Here is an 18,174-nt window from a genome sequence, read left to right as displayed (position 1 = left end):
ATTTCGTCTGGAGGCGGCTCACCTGGACAGGTGCACCACTTCCGGTGTGTCACACCTGAGCCGAGCAGCAGCAGGAGGTCTCACTCTGATCTTTTTCCGCTTTTCTTTTTTCTGCAACGAATCAAAGCATAAATCAAAAATAAAAGCTGCCAATGCTATAAAATGCAGTCTGTTGTTGTGACTACTCTTATATATTTTGCATAATTACTTTTGTGTTGATTCTCCAATAATAATAATAATAATAATAATAAAACTTAATAAAACTTTTGCTCTATAAAATAAAATGTGATAGTGGTAATCACAGAAAATGCTTTTTAAACCGAGGCACACATTCTACTGATCTGATGTTGAGGGGGTTTGTTCCACAGGAGTGTTATGAGATATTATGATCTCTATTATCACTTAATACAAATTCAGAAGTGGGTCTGTAGGCAATTCAACCAACATATAGACGTTGGTCTAAGTTGTTAGTTGTTTAAATCTGTATAGTCCCACAATTAAGCAAATTATATAACAATGTGTATTGCAAATAGAGCTGAACTGGTTTTTCAATTGTCTACTATAAACCCAAAACACGGCCAGCAACAATTTTGATTATAAATTTAGTATTGAAGAAATGACTCGTGCAGAAATACAAGACATTCCTCATCTTTTTAATTGTGACAGTTTGCTGGTCTTCTCTCTCCCATGTGAAAATCACCTGAATATGTTTGTGTTATTTACATTTCTGCAATGATAAACGTGTATTTCATAATATTTTATTGATAAAACATTGGAGTTACAGGGTAATAACCAGAAGCTTAAACAACAACATCAGTGATTAGTTGCAGTGCCAATACAAAATTATTTCACAATTGACATTTGCAGAAATGTATGCTTCACTGTCCATTCCAGTGCCATCTGGCATGGGCCACCTTTTTTTCAGCGATAAGTCTTCTTCCACATATAAGATCTTTGTAGACGCCTGCTGCCAGTGATGCAGAATGTGTTGTGCTGTTGGAATGGGCAGGAGGAGCCAGTGTGATAAAATGGCTACCTTCAGCTGGGATGATTATGTGATTCATGGGTGATCATTTGGTTTATTTGGTTTATGTTTTGAGGTGTCACGACTGGAAGAAAAAAAAACACGATTTCTGTAAATAACTCAATGATAACTATTCAAATGGTAGGACCTGTATGATAAGAACACTGTGTTAGCTTCCACTGACAAGCAGAAAGTCCATACACAAAGACACTGTTCAACATTTATCCACACTGAATAAACAAATAAAGACATTTACAACAACAGCAATAATAATTTAGTCTGTATTCATCTCAAACAGCAAAAATTAAACATAAATAATTTATTGTTTGGCTTTGGGTTTAACTCACATGTGACTCAATTTATTATCTTAATGAAACACAAACACTTTCAAGTAATGTATGCTGTACTGATGGGTACTGATACTGATGGTTATCACTGTTTTCACCACAAGGTGGCACTACTGAACACCAACATTTCTGACAAGAAACGTTAGGCTAGTCAAATGAAAAGCATGCAATTGATAAAACTTGTGAAAACTAATAATAAAAAAGAATATGGCAGAATATATGCAAAGTAAAGCAGATAGCTCCCATCCTCTGTTCAGCCAGTCTGAGCTCCGGGAGGCGCTATAGAGTCATTGTAGCAACCAAAAATGTATTTAAGAAGTCATTCATCCCAAGTGCCAACAGTATCAATAGTGACCAATGACATTTAGCCACATAAACTGACATGACATTTTTCAAAGACAAATTCCACCAACAATTAAGATACGGACGATAAAGATATATTGTATTCTATAGGTTATGGCTAAAAAAACATTGATGAACAATAATAGTAAGAACAGTTGATTAAATAAGGCAGAGGTAGGGTATATTTCTTAAGTAAAGCACATGTCCTCGTCCCTTTCTTGTTTGAATGCCTTGCTTCTAGCTGTATTGCTGCAAACATTATATCCCTGATTCAACTGTGACACAAATCACAGTGAAGTTGAACAACAGTCCTCTTCATAAAATCTCATCCTCTGACTCTGGGTCCCTCTCTCTTGGCTTCAGGAGCCCCATTTCCATGGGGGGAGTCTTCTTCAATCTGGAGCGAACCCCACTACAGAGAAAGCACAACAAACAACCTGAGATTGTGACAGTACAGGCGCCGAAGAATCGATCAAACTTCCAAATACATCAGCAGCAGCTTATAGGCTGTCTGGTATGGAGAAGGTTCTCACCAGCTGACGGTGCAGTACAGCAAACCCACGATGAGCATGGCGAAGGCGAGGTGCCACGAGTAACACATGGTGATGAACATCATGTTGTTGTGATCCTTCATGTCCCACTCAGAGCCACTGGGAGGGTACAGCACAAAGCCAATCTGTGTCCAAAGAGAGGGTCGTGTCAGGAGAACAAGTAAAAATTGCCTCGGGACAACAGTCACTGGTGGCGGGGCTATGTGCCTGCAGTCTGAGAACAGAGTTGAACATGTCTTCTTGGATAAACTACAGCTATGGTCTGTAACGGAGTCAAACCTCGTTTAAAGTTGCTGCCAAATCATTTAGATTTTTTTCTTAACTATTTCATCACATCGCAGTGAGACACAGACATTCACGGGGGTCAGGGAACGGATCACTGACATCACAGTAAGGGTCTTTGAATCACTTTTGCAATATATCATCAAAGGAAAAGCACAATGTTTATTTTGTTGCTGCAATGCTATATACCGAGCTGAATTACAGGGATTTTATTTTTGAAAAGTTGGGAACTACTTGGGTCTGAAGATTACAGACTTCTGAAATAGCTGACCTGTAATGTATGAAAAAATGAACACCAGTTAAATAAAACTTCACTCTGCAGTTTATAAAAATCTCCGCACACAAACAATAAGAAGTGACAGTATATTGTAGAACTGTTTAAGGAGGACTCACTAATGATACATGCACACACTAACATATACCTGCCAGAACCAAGTGCCCTGCAGGACAGTGAGGCTGCACCGCACCAGCTCCAGAATGATGTTGCCTCGGTGGAAGACCTCCAGGAAAGCAACAAGAGCCTCTCCAAAGATGGCATAGAGCAGCAGCTGATGAACATGAACATCCAGCATACTTCTCCCATGGAGGTGGTAGAAAAAAAGAAATCCTGCAACAGCAAAGGAAAGTCAATATGGACAAACTGAGTAGTAAGGTGGTGTAAACATACTGAGACAGCAAACTAATATGATTTGTTGCAACTGAGAGTGCGAGTAAGATGGTTTGCAGAGAACTAATTAAAAGTACAGGATAAAATACACCAAAGTATTTTTTCAGTAGTAGTACAATACAAATCTAAACCAACCAAAGCAGTAAGTGATCATTAGTATGAAACAATATTGTTTACATCCAGTTCTAAATGAGATTATATGAACACATTTAACAGGTGTGCTGGAGCTGTGGGGGTGCATTTTAGAACACAGCTCAGGAAAATGAATAGAATATAAAAATAAAGAATCGTTTTTACCTTCATTAAAGAAAGCGATGGCCAGCATTAACCTGTCCAGAGTCAGTGGGAAAGCCTCTGTGGTGTGGATAATCAAAGTCACTATCCCAGCCAGGCCAAAGAAGAGGTACATGGTTGCATGCTGCCAGTTCATCAGATGTTCCCAGTGTTTCTCTGCAAAGTCGTACAACTGGAGCTTTGGTCCACCTGCAAAAAACTGCTCTGCCAGCATCCCTGCAGAACATGGCAAAATAAACTCTCTGATCTCTACTAAATAACTGGATACCTTGAAAAGCCCTTATGAAGTTCTTCTCACCCACAGACTTGTTTTTTATATGGAGTCAGAGACCTGCTTACCAAAAAAAGAGAAGAAGACTATGACAGAGCTTTCAATGATCTCCAGGCGGCGCTGCGAGGCTCTGCTGGCAAATCGGGTGGAACCTACGTTCTTGTTCCTGCGGGTGGCGTGCCAGAGCGAGTACTTTGCTGTCCACCAGAGCCCAGCAACAAGGAAGAAGCTCCCAGGGAGAGCGTGGCCCTTGAAGCTTCCCATGACTCACAGCTCCTGAATTGTGGGAAGAAACAGATCTATAGGTTGCGTATTGATAATTGATCAAATGCACAATTGTTGTAATAAAGTGGATGCCATTGCTGCTATTTTCTTCTTGCACAACAGCAAAAACCACAGCTTTTCACTCAGCACAAATCTGTTTCCTATAAATACAGGTAAATGTATCTAAGCTATAGACTGTGTCAAGATGAACAACATGACTGATCCCCAAAAGTGAAGCTGGAAATCTAATTTACCCCCTGGCAGGCTGCAATAAAGGTCACAAGTCCCGCTTCTCCATGTTATGAATGGGACATTTGATAACTTTTCAGAGAGTAATGTTAGGATCTGGATGAATATACTGATGTGGTAACTTCCTACATTAACTTCTGTGAAAATCTGAGTGTTCCATTGAAGTCGGTGAAAAATAAGCACGGTGCCTTTAAGGGAGAAGACAGGTAAATGTATAAAGCGGCCAAATACGATTTCGAGAGAGCTGTCAGGAAAGCTAAAGCTGACTACCAGTGCAAATTGGAAAACAAGCTCAAGACTAATGACAGCAGAACTGTATGGCAAGGCCTTAAACAGATCAAGAATTATAAAACCTCTGTCTCAGTGATGATGCCAAGCTGCCTAACAGCCTCAGCGACCTACTGTCACTTTGATAACAACCAAATAAGAAAGCCAATAATGGCCAGCTCCCTAACTCCCCCCTTTGTCATAGAGGAGCATGAGGAGAGGAGCCTGCTGCGTATACAGAAGAGCTGGAAAGCAACAGGCCCTGACCTTGTATCCTCTGCCACGCTAAAATGTTGTGCAGATGAACTGGCTACAGTCTTCACTGATATCTTTAACAGGTCTCTTAAGAAATTCAAAGTTCCAGCACTGTCATAATACCTGTATGTAAGAGATCCAATGTCAGTTGCCTGAATGATTACAGATCTGTTCCATTAACTACAAAACAATTACAATAACTGTAAAAATGAAAATCTTTGAGCACCTAGTACGTAAACACCTATCCAACGTGGTCAGCTCAGACCCGCACCAGTTTGCATACAGGGCGAATAGGTCTGTAGAGGATGCTGTCACTCTGTCTCCATTCTATCCTGCAGCACTTGCCCCTGCCACCTACACACGGGTTCTCTGCGGACTACAGCTCCGCTTTCAATACCATTTTACCTACAAAACTTTTTGATAAGTTAAGTCAAGTTAAGATCAACCCCTTTTTATGTAATTGGATCTCAGATTTTCTAGCATAGAACACAGGCAGTAAAAACAACAGACTAAATCCAGTTCATAAACACTGGTGCCCCCCAGGGATGTGTTCTATTACCTCTCCTGTATTCACTGTTCACAAACAACTGCATTTCACATTGTGACCGTTCAAATTTTCTGATTGACTGGTGCTTTCTCCACAACTCGGAACTGAACGTCTCCAAAACTAAAGAGCTGGTGGGCCACTTTCAAAGAGACAGAAATTCTCTCCCACCACTGACCATCAATGGTCTGGAGGTAGAAAGGGTGGACAGTTTCTTGAAACAACAGTCTCCTCCTCTCTGAAGTGGGATGACAACTGGGATGCATCACCCATCTTTATTTATAGTCTATGATTAAAACCAACAAGATCATTTTAACCCATGCACTGTACAGATGGACACATATTGTATTGTGTGTTTTTCCAGTAGTGTGGGTGTTTACAGTATTTCCGTGTGCCTCAGTATGAGTGGAAGAAATAAGAAACTGGAGGGGGGATTTGAAGGAGTGCCTGCAATTTAATTGAAGACGATAATTAGACATAATGACTGTGTGTGTGCTGGCACCAGGCCTTCAGCCGACCTTGGTAAAGTGTGTCTAGACATGGAAAGAGTGCTAAGAGTGTCAAGAGGCTTTCACCTTTACCTTTAAACATGTGAACCTGTCTACCTCAGTGCATTGTAAGACAGAGCTGTTCCCTTCTCAGTTGTTACACTGCTCACATGATCTCCTTTGTAATGATTAGCCATCATTTCCTCAACAGTGAGAACTGCACATGATTGATGTGTGCTGCAGACCATTCTGTCATCATTTGTTTACTCCTCCATTCTGTCCAGGGAACAGATGTATGTCCAATTAAAGAGATGAAAATGAGTGAGTAATCATTGATGATTAATGTTCCCTCTGCTATTCATTGTGTTTCTGTCTCGTGGTTTAAGTGTAAATATGAGATGAGTACTCATAAACCTGCTTAACTTTAGTCCACTTTGCAGTAAATAACGCTTGGTAAACTCTGAGAGAGCAAAGCGAGGCTTACATCAATGAGCAGAGAATTTCAATAAGGTGCCTGGATGTACTTTCCTTTGTCATGGAGATGACGGACAGCATTCTGCCCGGCAACAAAGGGAACCTTTTGAAGGACAACACATGATGCAGGCAGATTTTTTCAGATGTTGAACTGAACTCGTCGTGCATCCTCTCCAAATTGGAGAAAACACTTCAGTCGCCATGGTGATCGCTCCATTATGTCACTGGAGTGCAGTTAGATGACCATCAAGTGTGGGACTGATTAAATCAATGACAACATCTGTGTGGTCTTGTCTCCAGATTCAGTAGTTCACACAGTTCTCCGTGTGAGGTATTTCAGCAAGTTACTACATTATTACACTACACTACTCGAAACAAGGTCATTTACACAGTTTTAAGCCTAAAGTCCACCAGAAGTGGCTAAGCTAGTGGACTTAGCTACACGATGATGTGTCCGAGGGTCCATGAAAGTGCCTTGTAGGAAGATATCAGAGGACGTAAGGATCAAAACATGATGTAAATGATGGTCTTGTGTGGAATATGAATATCAGGGCTTGTGAACACTTGGATGACACCACACAAGCAGTTTGGAGGCATGTTAGGTTTTTTCTGTTGTTTTATTACGTCTGAAGTCTCAGTCACCATTTACTTCAATTGTATCGGATTCAGCTGCTACATATTTACTTCTGAGACTCCAGAAGTGTTTGTGGACTCAAACACTTCACCCACCAGTGAAGTGTTTGAGTCAATTTTCATTTTGCAGTGAACTATCCCTCGAAGATACTTTAACTTGTCAAGTAATACCTCTTTACTCAAGTAGCAGTGCCGATGAAGCACTTTTACCTGTTTACCTGAGTTTCTAACTGGCATAGCATCTTTAAGTGAATTATGTGAACAGTGATTTTAGTTTGGTCATTTATGGAACCATCTCTGCAGTAAGTGAGAGGATTGAAACCTATAATCATCTGTATATTATTCTCACACACCTACATACACTACTTATAATGAGATCATCTTTAGATTCTGAATAATCATTTTATATTTTGGTCTATGGTGTAGGAATATGTTTAATTAGCTGACCACAGCTGTTTTAATTGGAACAGTATAAAGTATTTGAATATAAAGGGTCTTTTCTGGGGTAAAGAAAACTACAGTTCATCCAATTTAGATGAAACGAACTAGTGAAAACATCATGAGGATTATTCTACATTACATTTCTGCCAATAGATCCCTTTCACCTAAATCTTTCTATTCTATCTTTCTATCTATTCCAAGGAGTACAATGACAACTTTTTTTCTTTTTTGCCCAGGAAGAACTAACAGAAGCCAGGAAAGTTATGCATACTTATAAAGTAAAAACTAACCAACAGTCTCTGTCATCTGAGCCTGCTGGTGACAGAATCAACATAAAGATGAGATTTGTGGTTGACTGAGCCTTTGCATGTGCACTAGACTCTAAAATCAAAGACTACTGTTCAAACACTTCAGTGTTCTTTTAAGGCAACACGTTTACACTTGAGTTGTGTAAGAAACAAAAACACATAGAGCCTCAGTTGAACAAACAGCAGCCTTGAATTCCTGTATAGCAGAAAGAAAACGGGGGGTCTTACCCAGTGTTTGTTAATGGAGAGTAAAAGTTGCAGTGAGTAAATTCAACCAGGAAAATCACAGCATCCTGTTCTGGTCTTCATTGAAAATCATGCTCCGGGAGAAACAGGGTGAGATGTGCAGTGATCTTCAGTGAAATGAGGAACAAACATCAGTGGTGTGTCTCCTCCAGGCCTCACACTCCGCTGCCTCCGCTTTTCTCATTTTTCCGACTCCTCACACTTTTTTTTAAGTGCACCAGTGAGCTCTCCCATTGGGTGACTGGTGGGAGCTGGCGTCACCAGGCCGCGCTGCGATTGGCTGAACTTCACGTCAGTCTCAGGTGTCCACGTGTGCACTTTCACTCCGCCTGGTCCCTCCTCTTTATATACAGTCGGTGGTCCCTCCCACCGCGGGGGAAGTGTGTCCGTGTGTCCGTCCAGCTTGGGCCGGGCCCGGGACAAGAGCTCCGGCACGTACACCCCTTCTCCGTCCTCAGGCTCCAGGATCTGATGAGCCAGTCACAGTGTTGTGAGAGCAAACTGGACAATAACTGTCACATTCAGGGTGGATGAAGTCAACAACCAGCGAAGTCAACAGAAAACTGTTTCATTGCTGAGCACATTATAAAATCACTTTAATCAAACTCTTACTCTCTTACTCAAAGAGAGATATTTGTGTCTGGTCAGAGCTTACATATGTACAGAGTGATTTTGAAAGCAGCAGGATAAAGTAGCTTTTTAAGGATTTAAAGATGAGTAAAGTTTCACCAACCTGACAGTTGTATAAACATCTATATACCACCAGGGCTGGAACCAGGATTTTAGAGAGCCTGAGGTCCTGAGCACCACCCTTATCTCAGGCCTCACTGGATGCCTGAGCAGTGCGTGTTCATCACGGAATGTCTTTCTTTTCATTTAGGCGCCCATGCTATCAGGTTGGAGCCGCCACTCTGCTGCATCTCCTGCATGTGAGCTGTGCTACTCTTCTGGAAAGTCAGAGTCGCACCTATTTTTTTCCACATCCCACATGCAATTCTCTGCTAAATAGGCAGTGGAAATGATCATTTTAGATGAGCACATAGGCCTGTTTTTTTTCTTACCAGAAACCTTACTGCAGCTCTGCAGCAGGCGAGCAGTAGACAGGAGTGGATTGCATCAGATAAGCAACAGCCCTCACATGGCACAGGTGTTGGATTAGTTTGGTCAAAAACATCTCCATTTTAAATTATTTTTATATATGAATGCATCTGTGCATTTAATGTTGTTCTGGTTAAATTATGTTTCTGCATACTGCAGGCTGAGAAAAGATGGAGCCTCCAGTCATTGTTTTCATGGTCTCTATGAAATGAGTTTGATATTAGTAAAGTATGCTGAGAATGGGATGAGAGCTTTTATATTACTCACATATTTGTTTGATAAATAGGAAGTTACAGTCAGTAGCTGGTTAGCTTAGCTTAATACAAAGACTGGAAACAGGGGACACAACATACCTGGCTCCGTCCAAAACAAGATTATGTAATGCACATGTTATAATCAGAATCCATATTTAGAATAACACATTTATGAGTTGGATAGTCATCTTCTATCTATCTTTAATTTATGTCCTGGCAATGATAATATTATATTTTCCAATGTCTTAATTTAGTTGTTTAAAGTAGTCATATCTAATCACATAGAGCACTGGAATAGGCAGAACATTCCCACCAGGTTAATGTTAACTCCTTCCACAAGCTAAAAGCCACCATGATATGTCCCAAAATATAAATATAGTTTCAGAGTTCTCCTTAATATATAATCACATGTTAAAAACATAGTACATGTAAAACATAGGATTAACTCATGCAAGATGAAGTATTGTTGCATTTAAATACTTACAATTGAGTAAACAGCCATGTTTTGATTTTTACAGAACATTCGGTTTGTCAGTGATGAATTTGAAAGTGCTGACTGACAAATAAACGGAACAGATCCGTCAGCATTAGTTATGTCCTTTTTTCAAAGTAAAAGTCTGTGTATTGAGAACATTGGGAGATTTGAAAACCTTGAGTATTGTCATTTTTGGCATTTTGTCTTTCTGCAGTGATATAATTTGATCATGAAAGCATATTTACATTTGATGACTAATGTAAAGCACATAATGAGACACATAAAACTAAGTGTGCGTTGAAAACAAAGTAAACCACAGCGAGATTGTGTCACATAAGTGTATCTTTATTGAAGAAGACAGGTCCGAACAATGAGCGACAGTGAACATAGCAGCTGAAGGCTGATGCCACTTGTATACTCTATATTTATTATATTTTTAGTTAAGCTTTCAGCAGAGTGATGCTGCTTTACACAAAGAGTTTCTTTATTTCTCGTGTCGGTAATTTTTTTTTCAAATGTAGGACAGTAACAAAATATTTAATAGGTCACATGTGATAGACAGTCCAAGAACCAAATGTGTAACTCGCAGAGAAGATAATAAGTAAAAGACAAAATTAAGAGGAAAGGTAACTTCAATATTCCTCAGCTACATTTTTACTAACCATAATAGATGTTATCTGCAGTGTGTGAACAGATTGATCTTGGTTTGATACAAACACAAGCCAGACCTCAGAATAATTATCAACATTTTGGATAGAATTACAATATATTCACTGATTAGCAACTGAATTATATACATACATACTGTGGGTCAAATTAAATTAAAACAAATTAGTATTCGATTTTCTAAAGATTGTAAACCAGCTATTTATATTGTTTACATATAAAGTTATGTACATGCAGTCTGATTCTGTTGGACATGTAGAACACACTATAAACTCTCATTTGGCAGTGCAAGACATGCAACACGACACAACACAACACAGGTGCTTGAAAGCTCAAGAGGAGAGACGACAGTTGACTAGACCTCACATGCGGAGCAGCAGCACAGATAAGGCAGGGAGATGGAACAGATGGGACGTTGTGTGTCAGGTGAGCTCACAGTTTCAGGAGGAGTTCACATCTATAACAGCAGTCACTCACTCTCAGATCAGCAAAGCCAGTTCATCATAAGCCTGTCTGTCCATTATATCATTAACCTTCAACCTGGAACAACAGCATAGAGAAAACACATTAAATATTCAAATATTCAACATACTGTTGATACTCTGAAGGAGTTTGACACTTTAACTTTGTTCTCCAGACAAAGGAGAGGAGTATAAGGTTTAAATTGTTAAATTTGCAATAATTAAAATACGTTTTCAAAGAAGATCTGTCTAAAATAATTTTTCGGGAAATATGTTAATTTACTTTCTTGCCAAAAGAAGACTGATATCGCTCTCGTGTTAGTACGGTAAATATGTAGCTGGTGCCAGCAGCTGCTTAGCATAGCATAAGGCCTGGCTCTGTACATAGGGATCACAGTTTGCCTCTAAAAGTCACTAATTAACAACATGGCCTTTGTTTTTGTGTAAAAACTTCAACTATCTCTTTTATAAGGTTTCCATGGTGGATAATTTCTATTTTTTGTTAGGACTAGTGTCAGGCAACAAAGCAGAAACTTGGGGACTGGGGGGGAATTTATTATCTCAGGACAAAGGCTAACTGTTTCCCTCTGTTTACGGCCTTAAAGTTAAGCTTAAGTCTGGTTTATATTTAACAGACAGATACTGTATGGCAGCAGTATTCATCTTCTCATTTAACTTAAATATAGTGATAAATATATCATATATATATATAATAGATATATATGTCCCAAAAGGTATTTAACATAAACAAAAATACAAAAACAATTTCAATAATTAAATAATGATTATATCAGCTTAGAACAAATACAACGCATTGTTCAGAATGTCTCCAGATATTGATGGAATCTAGAGAAACAGACAAAAACCTCTCACATTTATATCATAAACAGTGTGAGCACAAATTACAATATTTTAATCTCATATTAACTTTCAAAGAGTGCCCAGTGCAGAATGACTGAAATAAGTTTCCATCTAAAGTACTAATGTTATGAATCCCTCATGCAGTTTTTCATCCCAGAGGTTTAAGCAGAAGGACTGAGGTGTGGTGGTGGTCATGGGGTCAGTGGGTCACATGCAGGCATGCCGCCATGGCAGTGGCCGTCACGGGACATTGGCGCGGGACGATGACCAGTAGAGAGGCTGCGGAATTGACACATGGACACGACATGTAGGACACGTCTGTTTCTTCCACAGCCACTGCTCCATGCACTGAAACACATTTTAAAAGATTTAAAAGATGAAACTAATTTTCACCCAAGCTGAATAATAAGGATTTACACAGGCATTGATTTCCCTCACTGATGCCAGGAGGTAATTTCCAACGTGCTGACCTACAGTAAGCGCATGCACGACATGCAGGCTCGACACTGACCTGACCCTGAACTGTGAGGGCTCTGTGTCACATGTTTTTTAATCTATTGTCAAAAAGTTGTAAAGCTGGTAAAATCCAAAGCTGATAAAATCCAAATTATAATTTTAAACACAGAAAACAACATTTGAATTATGACTGAACAAAAAATATACAGCAGTAAAAATGACACTTCTTCCTACAAGTCCTCAGACTCTATTGTGCATAAACATCTACTGAATATGCCAAATTAGATACTTTTGGAGTTTGGAGATTTTTTACTCCTAACACTATTGAAATGAATGGGGTTCTGCTAAGTTGAAAAATATCCTTCTTGTGTCGTAATAAAACCATCTGATGACTGAAACAGAAAGATCGATTGTCACATAGCTGAGTCATGACGGAACATATAGGACAATTATATCACCTATGAATGAAGCAAATATTTTATACTTTTTATGTAATATACAGAGGCACATATTCTTTGCCAGTGTTAAAGTAATACAAATTATTCAAGCTAATTCAAGCAGGAAACTTCAAGTACTGATAATTTCATAAACCCCTACTTAAGTTTTTCTAATAAAACAATCCAGGGCTTTTTCAGACATTGTTTAGTTTTTTTATTTTTATGCTATATTCTGAATCCTCCTAGTTGTGATTTTGACACTGAGGAGAAAGAGTCGTAATGACAACAGCAATGGGTCCCATGGGGCAGCTTCACAGGATCAGGTCAGACACAGTGAAGGCCCTGAGACTTGATCAGCTGAACCACCAGAGTCTCACACCATACAGTAGCAAAAGTACAGGAGATGAGCCTGATGTTTGGGCCATGGGTTCACATCTTCCATCTTGTTCTTCACCTCCTTCCACGGAACAATTTCAGCGATGTCTCCGCAGGGAAAGTTGACGACGGAGCGTCGGCTGCTCCCTCTCCATGTAGATTGGGCCGTCGGCCGACTTCCTCCTCTCGTCCGAGAGTCTCCTCACCTGAGAAGCTGCTGCCTCGTTGCTGCTGCTGTGGGGCCGACACTGCTCTAACCTGCGAGCCGCCTTTGGCCCCCACCAAACAGAGACATCGCAATCAGTAAGTTTTGATTCTGTGACCACTATAAGCTGTTACTGTGCCCCATGCTGTCCAGTGATTGTATTCAGGTGAACGCCCAGTGTTCACTCTTCATACCACTTCACATCATGCGTGTCCAGGAAGTGAGCGGCCTTCATGCACCAGGGTTATCTGATATCTGGCATGCTGGGACTTGAGGGAATAAATGACGAGGCCTCTGCAATGAAGGTCAGGGTGAGGGAAACGCATGACACACAATCAGACTCAAAGGATGTTTACCTCTTTGTGGAAGCGGTGTGTACAGTGCAGCTCTTGTAGGCCTCCGTTCTTACGCATGTCCTCATGACAGATCAGACACAACCTCTCATCACCATTCTGTAAAAGAAAAGACCTTAGACTCAAAATGAATTGTAATACATCAGATCACTGTGTATTTACTCCAAAGATTTGAGTTTGATGGTTAAGAGCATATGCATAACTTGAGTTTTGAACATTTTGAGATAGTTAAAACTAATATAAGATTGTAAACTACTAAGATCACAAACCGAACTGGTGATCACAGTACGTTAAATGCATATATGATACAAAAACAGCTGATCTAGACATTCTATGAGCTATGTTCCATGTTATGCAGGAGAAAACTGATTAGGATCCTGTCAACACATTAAGTAATACACCTATTAAATCACTCTTTAATCTTTAAGAGCTTCGTAATGCCCTGTTAGTGAAAGACAGAGACCAAACCTGATTTAACCTGCTGTTAAATGGATCATCTATACAACACACTGGGCTCAGAGGACTGCTGCAGCTCACCAGAGACACGGCCCTCTTATCACGGACACAGAGTCTCTTCTCGAATGACTCTGTGAGCTCCGGGATGGTGGTGATGCGGTTCTCTGGGATGGCAGTCTTTGGGCGGCTGTTGTCGTCTGAAGAGGCACGACGAGCCCTCTGGTGGGGTCTGACCTCCGCCTTCTCCTCTCTTGTTTTGATGTGGCTGGGAGTGGGTGCCATCGTCGCTGCATGGAGCTTGCTCAACTTCATGGCGTCTAACTGTGACTGTGGATCACACAGAGTGTTGGTGAACAAGTTTCATTAGAACTCAGTCTTACACCACATTGATGCAAATGTAGCTGGGAGTAAAACAATAATGTCACATTTCATGTTTCCTATTATTGCAGAAAATGCATTGAGAGCTTAAGAGAGCAGACAAATTCCGCTGAGCCTCTTTCTGTGAGTGGGGTTAATCAGTCACTCACTAATATCCTTAATTAACATGTTAGCAAAGCATCCGCCTAATTATAGTATCGAATGAGGCCAGTTCATTTAAATTTACACAACAGCAATAATCTGATTGTTACTCTTTTATGTTGCAAAACAGAGTTGCTGAGGGAACAGTCGGGGTTCAAGTGTTTCTGGTGCTGGGAGGTGAATATTCTGATCGGTTCTGCTCATGAATGATTTACTTATTTACTAATTGTCCTGATCAGTGTGAAACTAATGTCTCTGTAGTGGTGTCACTCTGGATCCAAAAGTTAAAGCTTAGCTGAGAACCAAGACAAAACTCTGTGGTTTAAAACATACTTTTTATGATTTTTTCATGAAGTGCAGTAGAGCAACACAAAAGTCCACCAGTGTTTTTGTTGCTCATGACAGTGCTGCACTTCCAAGTACAATCCCAAAATATCCAAAACTAGAAAGGCACTCAGAAGTGCATACCTCCGCCAAGGCCCAATAGTCCTCTTACATTCAATCCCTGATTCTTTTCATTAAGATCCATGAAGTATTCCCTGGAAAGTTGGTGAAAATGTCAAAGCACCAACATCAACAAGGGAAAAACATTCCTGGATCTGCCCCTCATCTAGATTTGCATCAAACTTTAAAGGGTTCTTCCCTGACACATATCACATTCTTCTACCAAATTTTGTGGAAATCTGTTCTGTATTTTTGCGGAATCCTGCTGAATAACAAAGAAGCGAACCAAACAACAATCAAAAAGAAGTAGAAAAGAAAAGTATGTTTTATAATTCTTATGCTGACATTGGTGTGCGTAATGTACATTCTACATTTGGCAACTCAAATTGATAAATGGATTAAATCTACGCAAAGAAAACATGCGTTTCTGAATTCAGATGCACACAAACACACGTATTGCATACAGAGCACACGTTCACATTTTGCATCCATCTGTGTGTGTGTGTGTGTGTGTGTGTGTGTGTGTGTGTGCTGGGTTGTTATAGTTGTGGATCAGCTGACATTGTTGATGTGAAATTGGTTGTTGAATCACAGGTCAGGACATCGTATTACTGAACACAATAACAGACCTACATAGTGCTCATACCAACATGTGGGCTGTCCATGTCTGGGGGAGAGTATATACAACCATTAATCTGCTGCCATTGTCTCATAAAATATATTGTAAATACAGTCATGCTGTCTTTATGCATCAACCTTGGTCTTTAAATATACTGTCTATAACTTTTACACACTTTTTCCAAGTTATTTTATTTTTATTAATATAAGAAGATGCAGTATTTTAATATAAGAAGATTGCAGTATTTTAATATAAGAAGATGCAGTATTTTAATATAAGAAGATGCAGTATTTTTTTAAAGTTTAAAAACAAAATATGATGTGGTCAGACATTTTTAAAGAAATTGAATGAAATGAAAAGTGTGTGTCTGCTGTTTACGTCAGTGTAAATACATTGAACAAAGTCACATGCATGCATCCATGAAACGCTGTCTGTCCTTACCACAGTTGGGAGTGATGCTCTTCGATCAGCTTGTATTTTTCCAGGTCTTCTGAAGCTGTGTTTTCTTTCTCTGGAGTGTCCACCCTCTGCTCCGTGACCCCAGTAACTGCTCATCCATTTTGTAAAGTTCCCATCGTCGTCCTCGTCATTGTCCATAATAATCGCAGGCAGGAGCCTGAGAGACATGGTGGACAGGAGCGTCTCTGTGCAGCACGTCCCTGTTCAACAGATAAAAGTGTGTGATCCCAGCTGAGTGGTACACAGGGTAAAGACAACACAGAGCTGACCTACTAAGCTTCTCACTCACTGGCCGCTCTACTACAACAAAGGTAACTTACTTCAATTAGATCCCTCTGGTGCCTCAAGCGCAGTCGCTGAAGTTGTGTTATTCTTGGAGGATCCAGAAATACATGGCAGAGCTTTTGCTCAGGTCTTTAAATTAGTGAATCCCCTGTAATGTATTTGATGTTAGTAATAGAAAGCAGAAAGGGTGGTGATGAGAATAAACAGGGAGGCAGGGAGGAATGGTATTTTGGCACTGGGTGGTCACAGCTTTTAATCTTTCCATTACAGTCATGGGCCTGGGGGTAGACAACTGAAACTCCAATTTCCCCATACTTTCCACTCGCTGAGTACATCAAACCTGTCAATATTTATGGAGTGCATGCATCTGTCTGCCACTGTGCACTGTGAGCCTGAGGCTTGTGCAATACAGGACAGAGAGGGAGCATGCCTAATCATATTTTCTTGTTTTTGTTTTTAGAAGTGCTTTTAAAAAAAGAACATGTAAAGTAAACTTCTTTCAAGTGAGAAATACAACTGTACAATGCAACTAGAAAAGAAACAGTTGCACAAACTTGTACAAAATAATCAAACGCACTTGTTGTTGACTTGTACAAGACAGTAAGGTTAAATTTGCAACCTGTTGTGGTGCAGTGTGTCTGTGATCAGGTCCATCAGCTGTATCAAAGGTACCTTTTTACATTTAAAGATAAAATCTGACATCATAACACATTATTCATTCTAGAATTTAATCTAATAAATAAATATTATTACTAATATAAAATATACAACATACAATCAAATCATAGTGGAGATTCCAGGTATTTGTTGCGTTCATTACAGCTAAGGAGAGTGCTCTGCTAAAGACACAAGAATAACACACTGTAATGAAGATGCTATTTAAAGTCACACAATCCTGTTATCCCGCTTGTCTGACTCGTCTGATCCTACTATTTATTCCGTTTTGTTATGTAACTTTAAACGCGTACTTTCTATCGATTATGAAATCAGAATGTTGTTTGAATGAATAAAGTAAATATTAGATAACCAGTGTAAAACACGTAAGGTAAAACATTTTGCAGTGCAGCAGACTCATTAATGTGTATTTAAGAAACTGTAGACAAAGCAATGGCAGCTTCAGGGAGTGGAAATTTTACACTTGAACATGAACACATGTTTCCTTCAGACCTTCACAAACTGAAAGGATTCAAATTCTGCTAATTAACTCAAACACCTGAGTCTCTCTAATCCAGACACACACTGTTATGAAATACTCATGCTGCTCTGTACTGTTGTCGCAAACCTCAACTGAGAACAAGATTACACTAATCTGTCCTTTTTCCACAGATTGGAGCCAATTTATGTCACGCCTGCTCACAAATAACCAGGAATACTAATAAAAATATTTAAAGAAAAGCAGTAATTAAGCTTTTACATACATACATGATGCTAGATTTTGCAAATTCCATTATCAGTGCACTTATTCTTTGAGGGTTGTAAGAGGCTGGAGTCAATCCCTGCTGACAATGGGAGAGAGACAGGGCACACCTCAGACAGGTTTAGATCATACAAATCTAAACAAATAATCCAATATATTTTAATTACAGGAGAATACTCAGTAATCAGATTACATGTCCAGATGGATTAGCCAAATGAACAATTTTTTCAAACACATTTTATTTATTTACAGGGCTTCTATATTATAACATGCAATGTTTCAAATCTTGCAGAGGAAACTTGTGAATGAAGAAGTGTGATCCAGCTCTAGCAATGAATCCCAATTGACTCAATTACATTTTTATTCTGATGCGTGTGAGAGAAGGGA

At 39.6% G+C, this 18,174-nt stretch overlaps 2 protein-coding genes across 6 annotated transcripts; both read right to left on the bottom strand.

Annotated features, from left to right (window-relative positions):
• Positions 1-1,622: 1,622 nt before the first annotated feature.
• On the bottom strand, positions 1,623-8,121 carry tmem45a (transmembrane protein 45a). Of its 2 annotated transcripts, none has more exons than XM_020080520.2 (6): positions 7,930-8,121; positions 3,847-4,054; positions 3,511-3,723; positions 2,969-3,153; positions 2,247-2,389; positions 1,623-2,125 (listed from the first exon to the last, which is right to left on the bottom strand). In XM_020080520.2, the coding sequence occupies exons 2-6, from the start codon at positions 4,040-4,042 to the stop codon at positions 2,029-2,031; spliced, it is 834 nt and encodes a 277-aa protein (XP_019936079.2). In that variant the 5' UTR covers positions 4,043-4,054; positions 7,930-8,121; the 3' UTR covers positions 1,623-2,028. The 2 variants fall into 2 exon arrangements, with proteins under 2 accessions (XP_019936079.2, XP_019936080.2); XM_020080521.2 differs by having other exon boundaries at positions 3,847-4,051; positions 7,930-8,070.
• A 1,977-nt stretch (positions 8,122-10,098) lies between these two features.
• Positions 10,099-16,604, bottom strand: lnp1 (leukemia NUP98 fusion partner 1). 4 transcript variants are annotated; one of them, XM_069522437.1, is made up of 6 exons: positions 16,406-16,604; positions 16,068-16,285; positions 14,126-14,371; positions 13,592-13,687; positions 13,110-13,299; positions 10,099-12,110 (listed from the first exon to the last, which is right to left on the bottom strand). In XM_069522437.1, exons 2-5 carry the CDS (start codon positions 16,251-16,253, stop codon positions 13,129-13,131), a joined length of 699 nt encoding a protein of 232 aa, XP_069378538.1. In that variant the 5' UTR covers positions 16,254-16,285; positions 16,406-16,604; the 3' UTR covers positions 10,099-12,110; positions 13,110-13,128. The 4 variants fall into 4 exon arrangements, with proteins under 4 accessions (XP_069378538.1, XP_069378539.1, XP_069378540.1 ...); XM_069522438.1 differs by having other exon boundaries at positions 10,099-10,980; XM_069522439.1 differs by lacking the exon at positions 13,110-13,299.
• Between the last annotated feature and the right edge of the window lie 1,570 nt (positions 16,605-18,174).

This window comes from Paralichthys olivaceus, chromosome 3, assembly GCF_024713975.1.
Source record: "Paralichthys olivaceus isolate ysfri-2021 chromosome 3, ASM2471397v2, whole genome shotgun sequence".
Lineage (NCBI taxonomy): Eukaryota > Metazoa > Chordata > Actinopteri > Pleuronectiformes > Paralichthyidae > Paralichthys > Paralichthys olivaceus.
The sequence above is the reverse complement of the archived record's forward strand: the minus strand, read 5'-3'. Positions and strand labels throughout refer to the sequence as shown.

Bases quoted from the DNA above. Each gene is read 5' to 3' on its own strand.
- tmem45a (XM_020080520.2), bottom strand. From the start codon at position 4,042: ATGGGAAGCTTCAAGGGCCACGCTCTCCCTGGGAGCTTCTTCCTTGTT. The intron at 3,154-3,510 runs GTAAAAACGATT...TTGCTGTTGCAG, and splicing joins CATCGCTTTCTTTAATGAAG to GATTTCTTTTTTTCTACCAC. The intron at 2,390-2,968 runs GTATATGTTAGT...CTTTGGACACAG, and splicing joins AGGGCACTTGGTTCTGGCAG to ATTGGCTTTGTGCTGTACCC.
- lnp1 (XM_069522437.1), bottom strand. From the start codon at position 16,253: ATGTCTCTCAGGCTCCTGCCTGCGATTATTATGGACAATGACGAGGAC. The intron at 14,372-16,067 runs GTAAGGACAGAC...TGTGATCCACAG, and splicing joins GAGCATCACTCCCAACTGTG to TCACAGTTAGACGCCATGAA. The intron at 13,688-14,125 runs GTGAGCTGCAGC...TTTCTTTTACAG, and splicing joins ATAAGAGGGCCGTGTCTCTG to AATGGTGATGAGAGGTTGTG.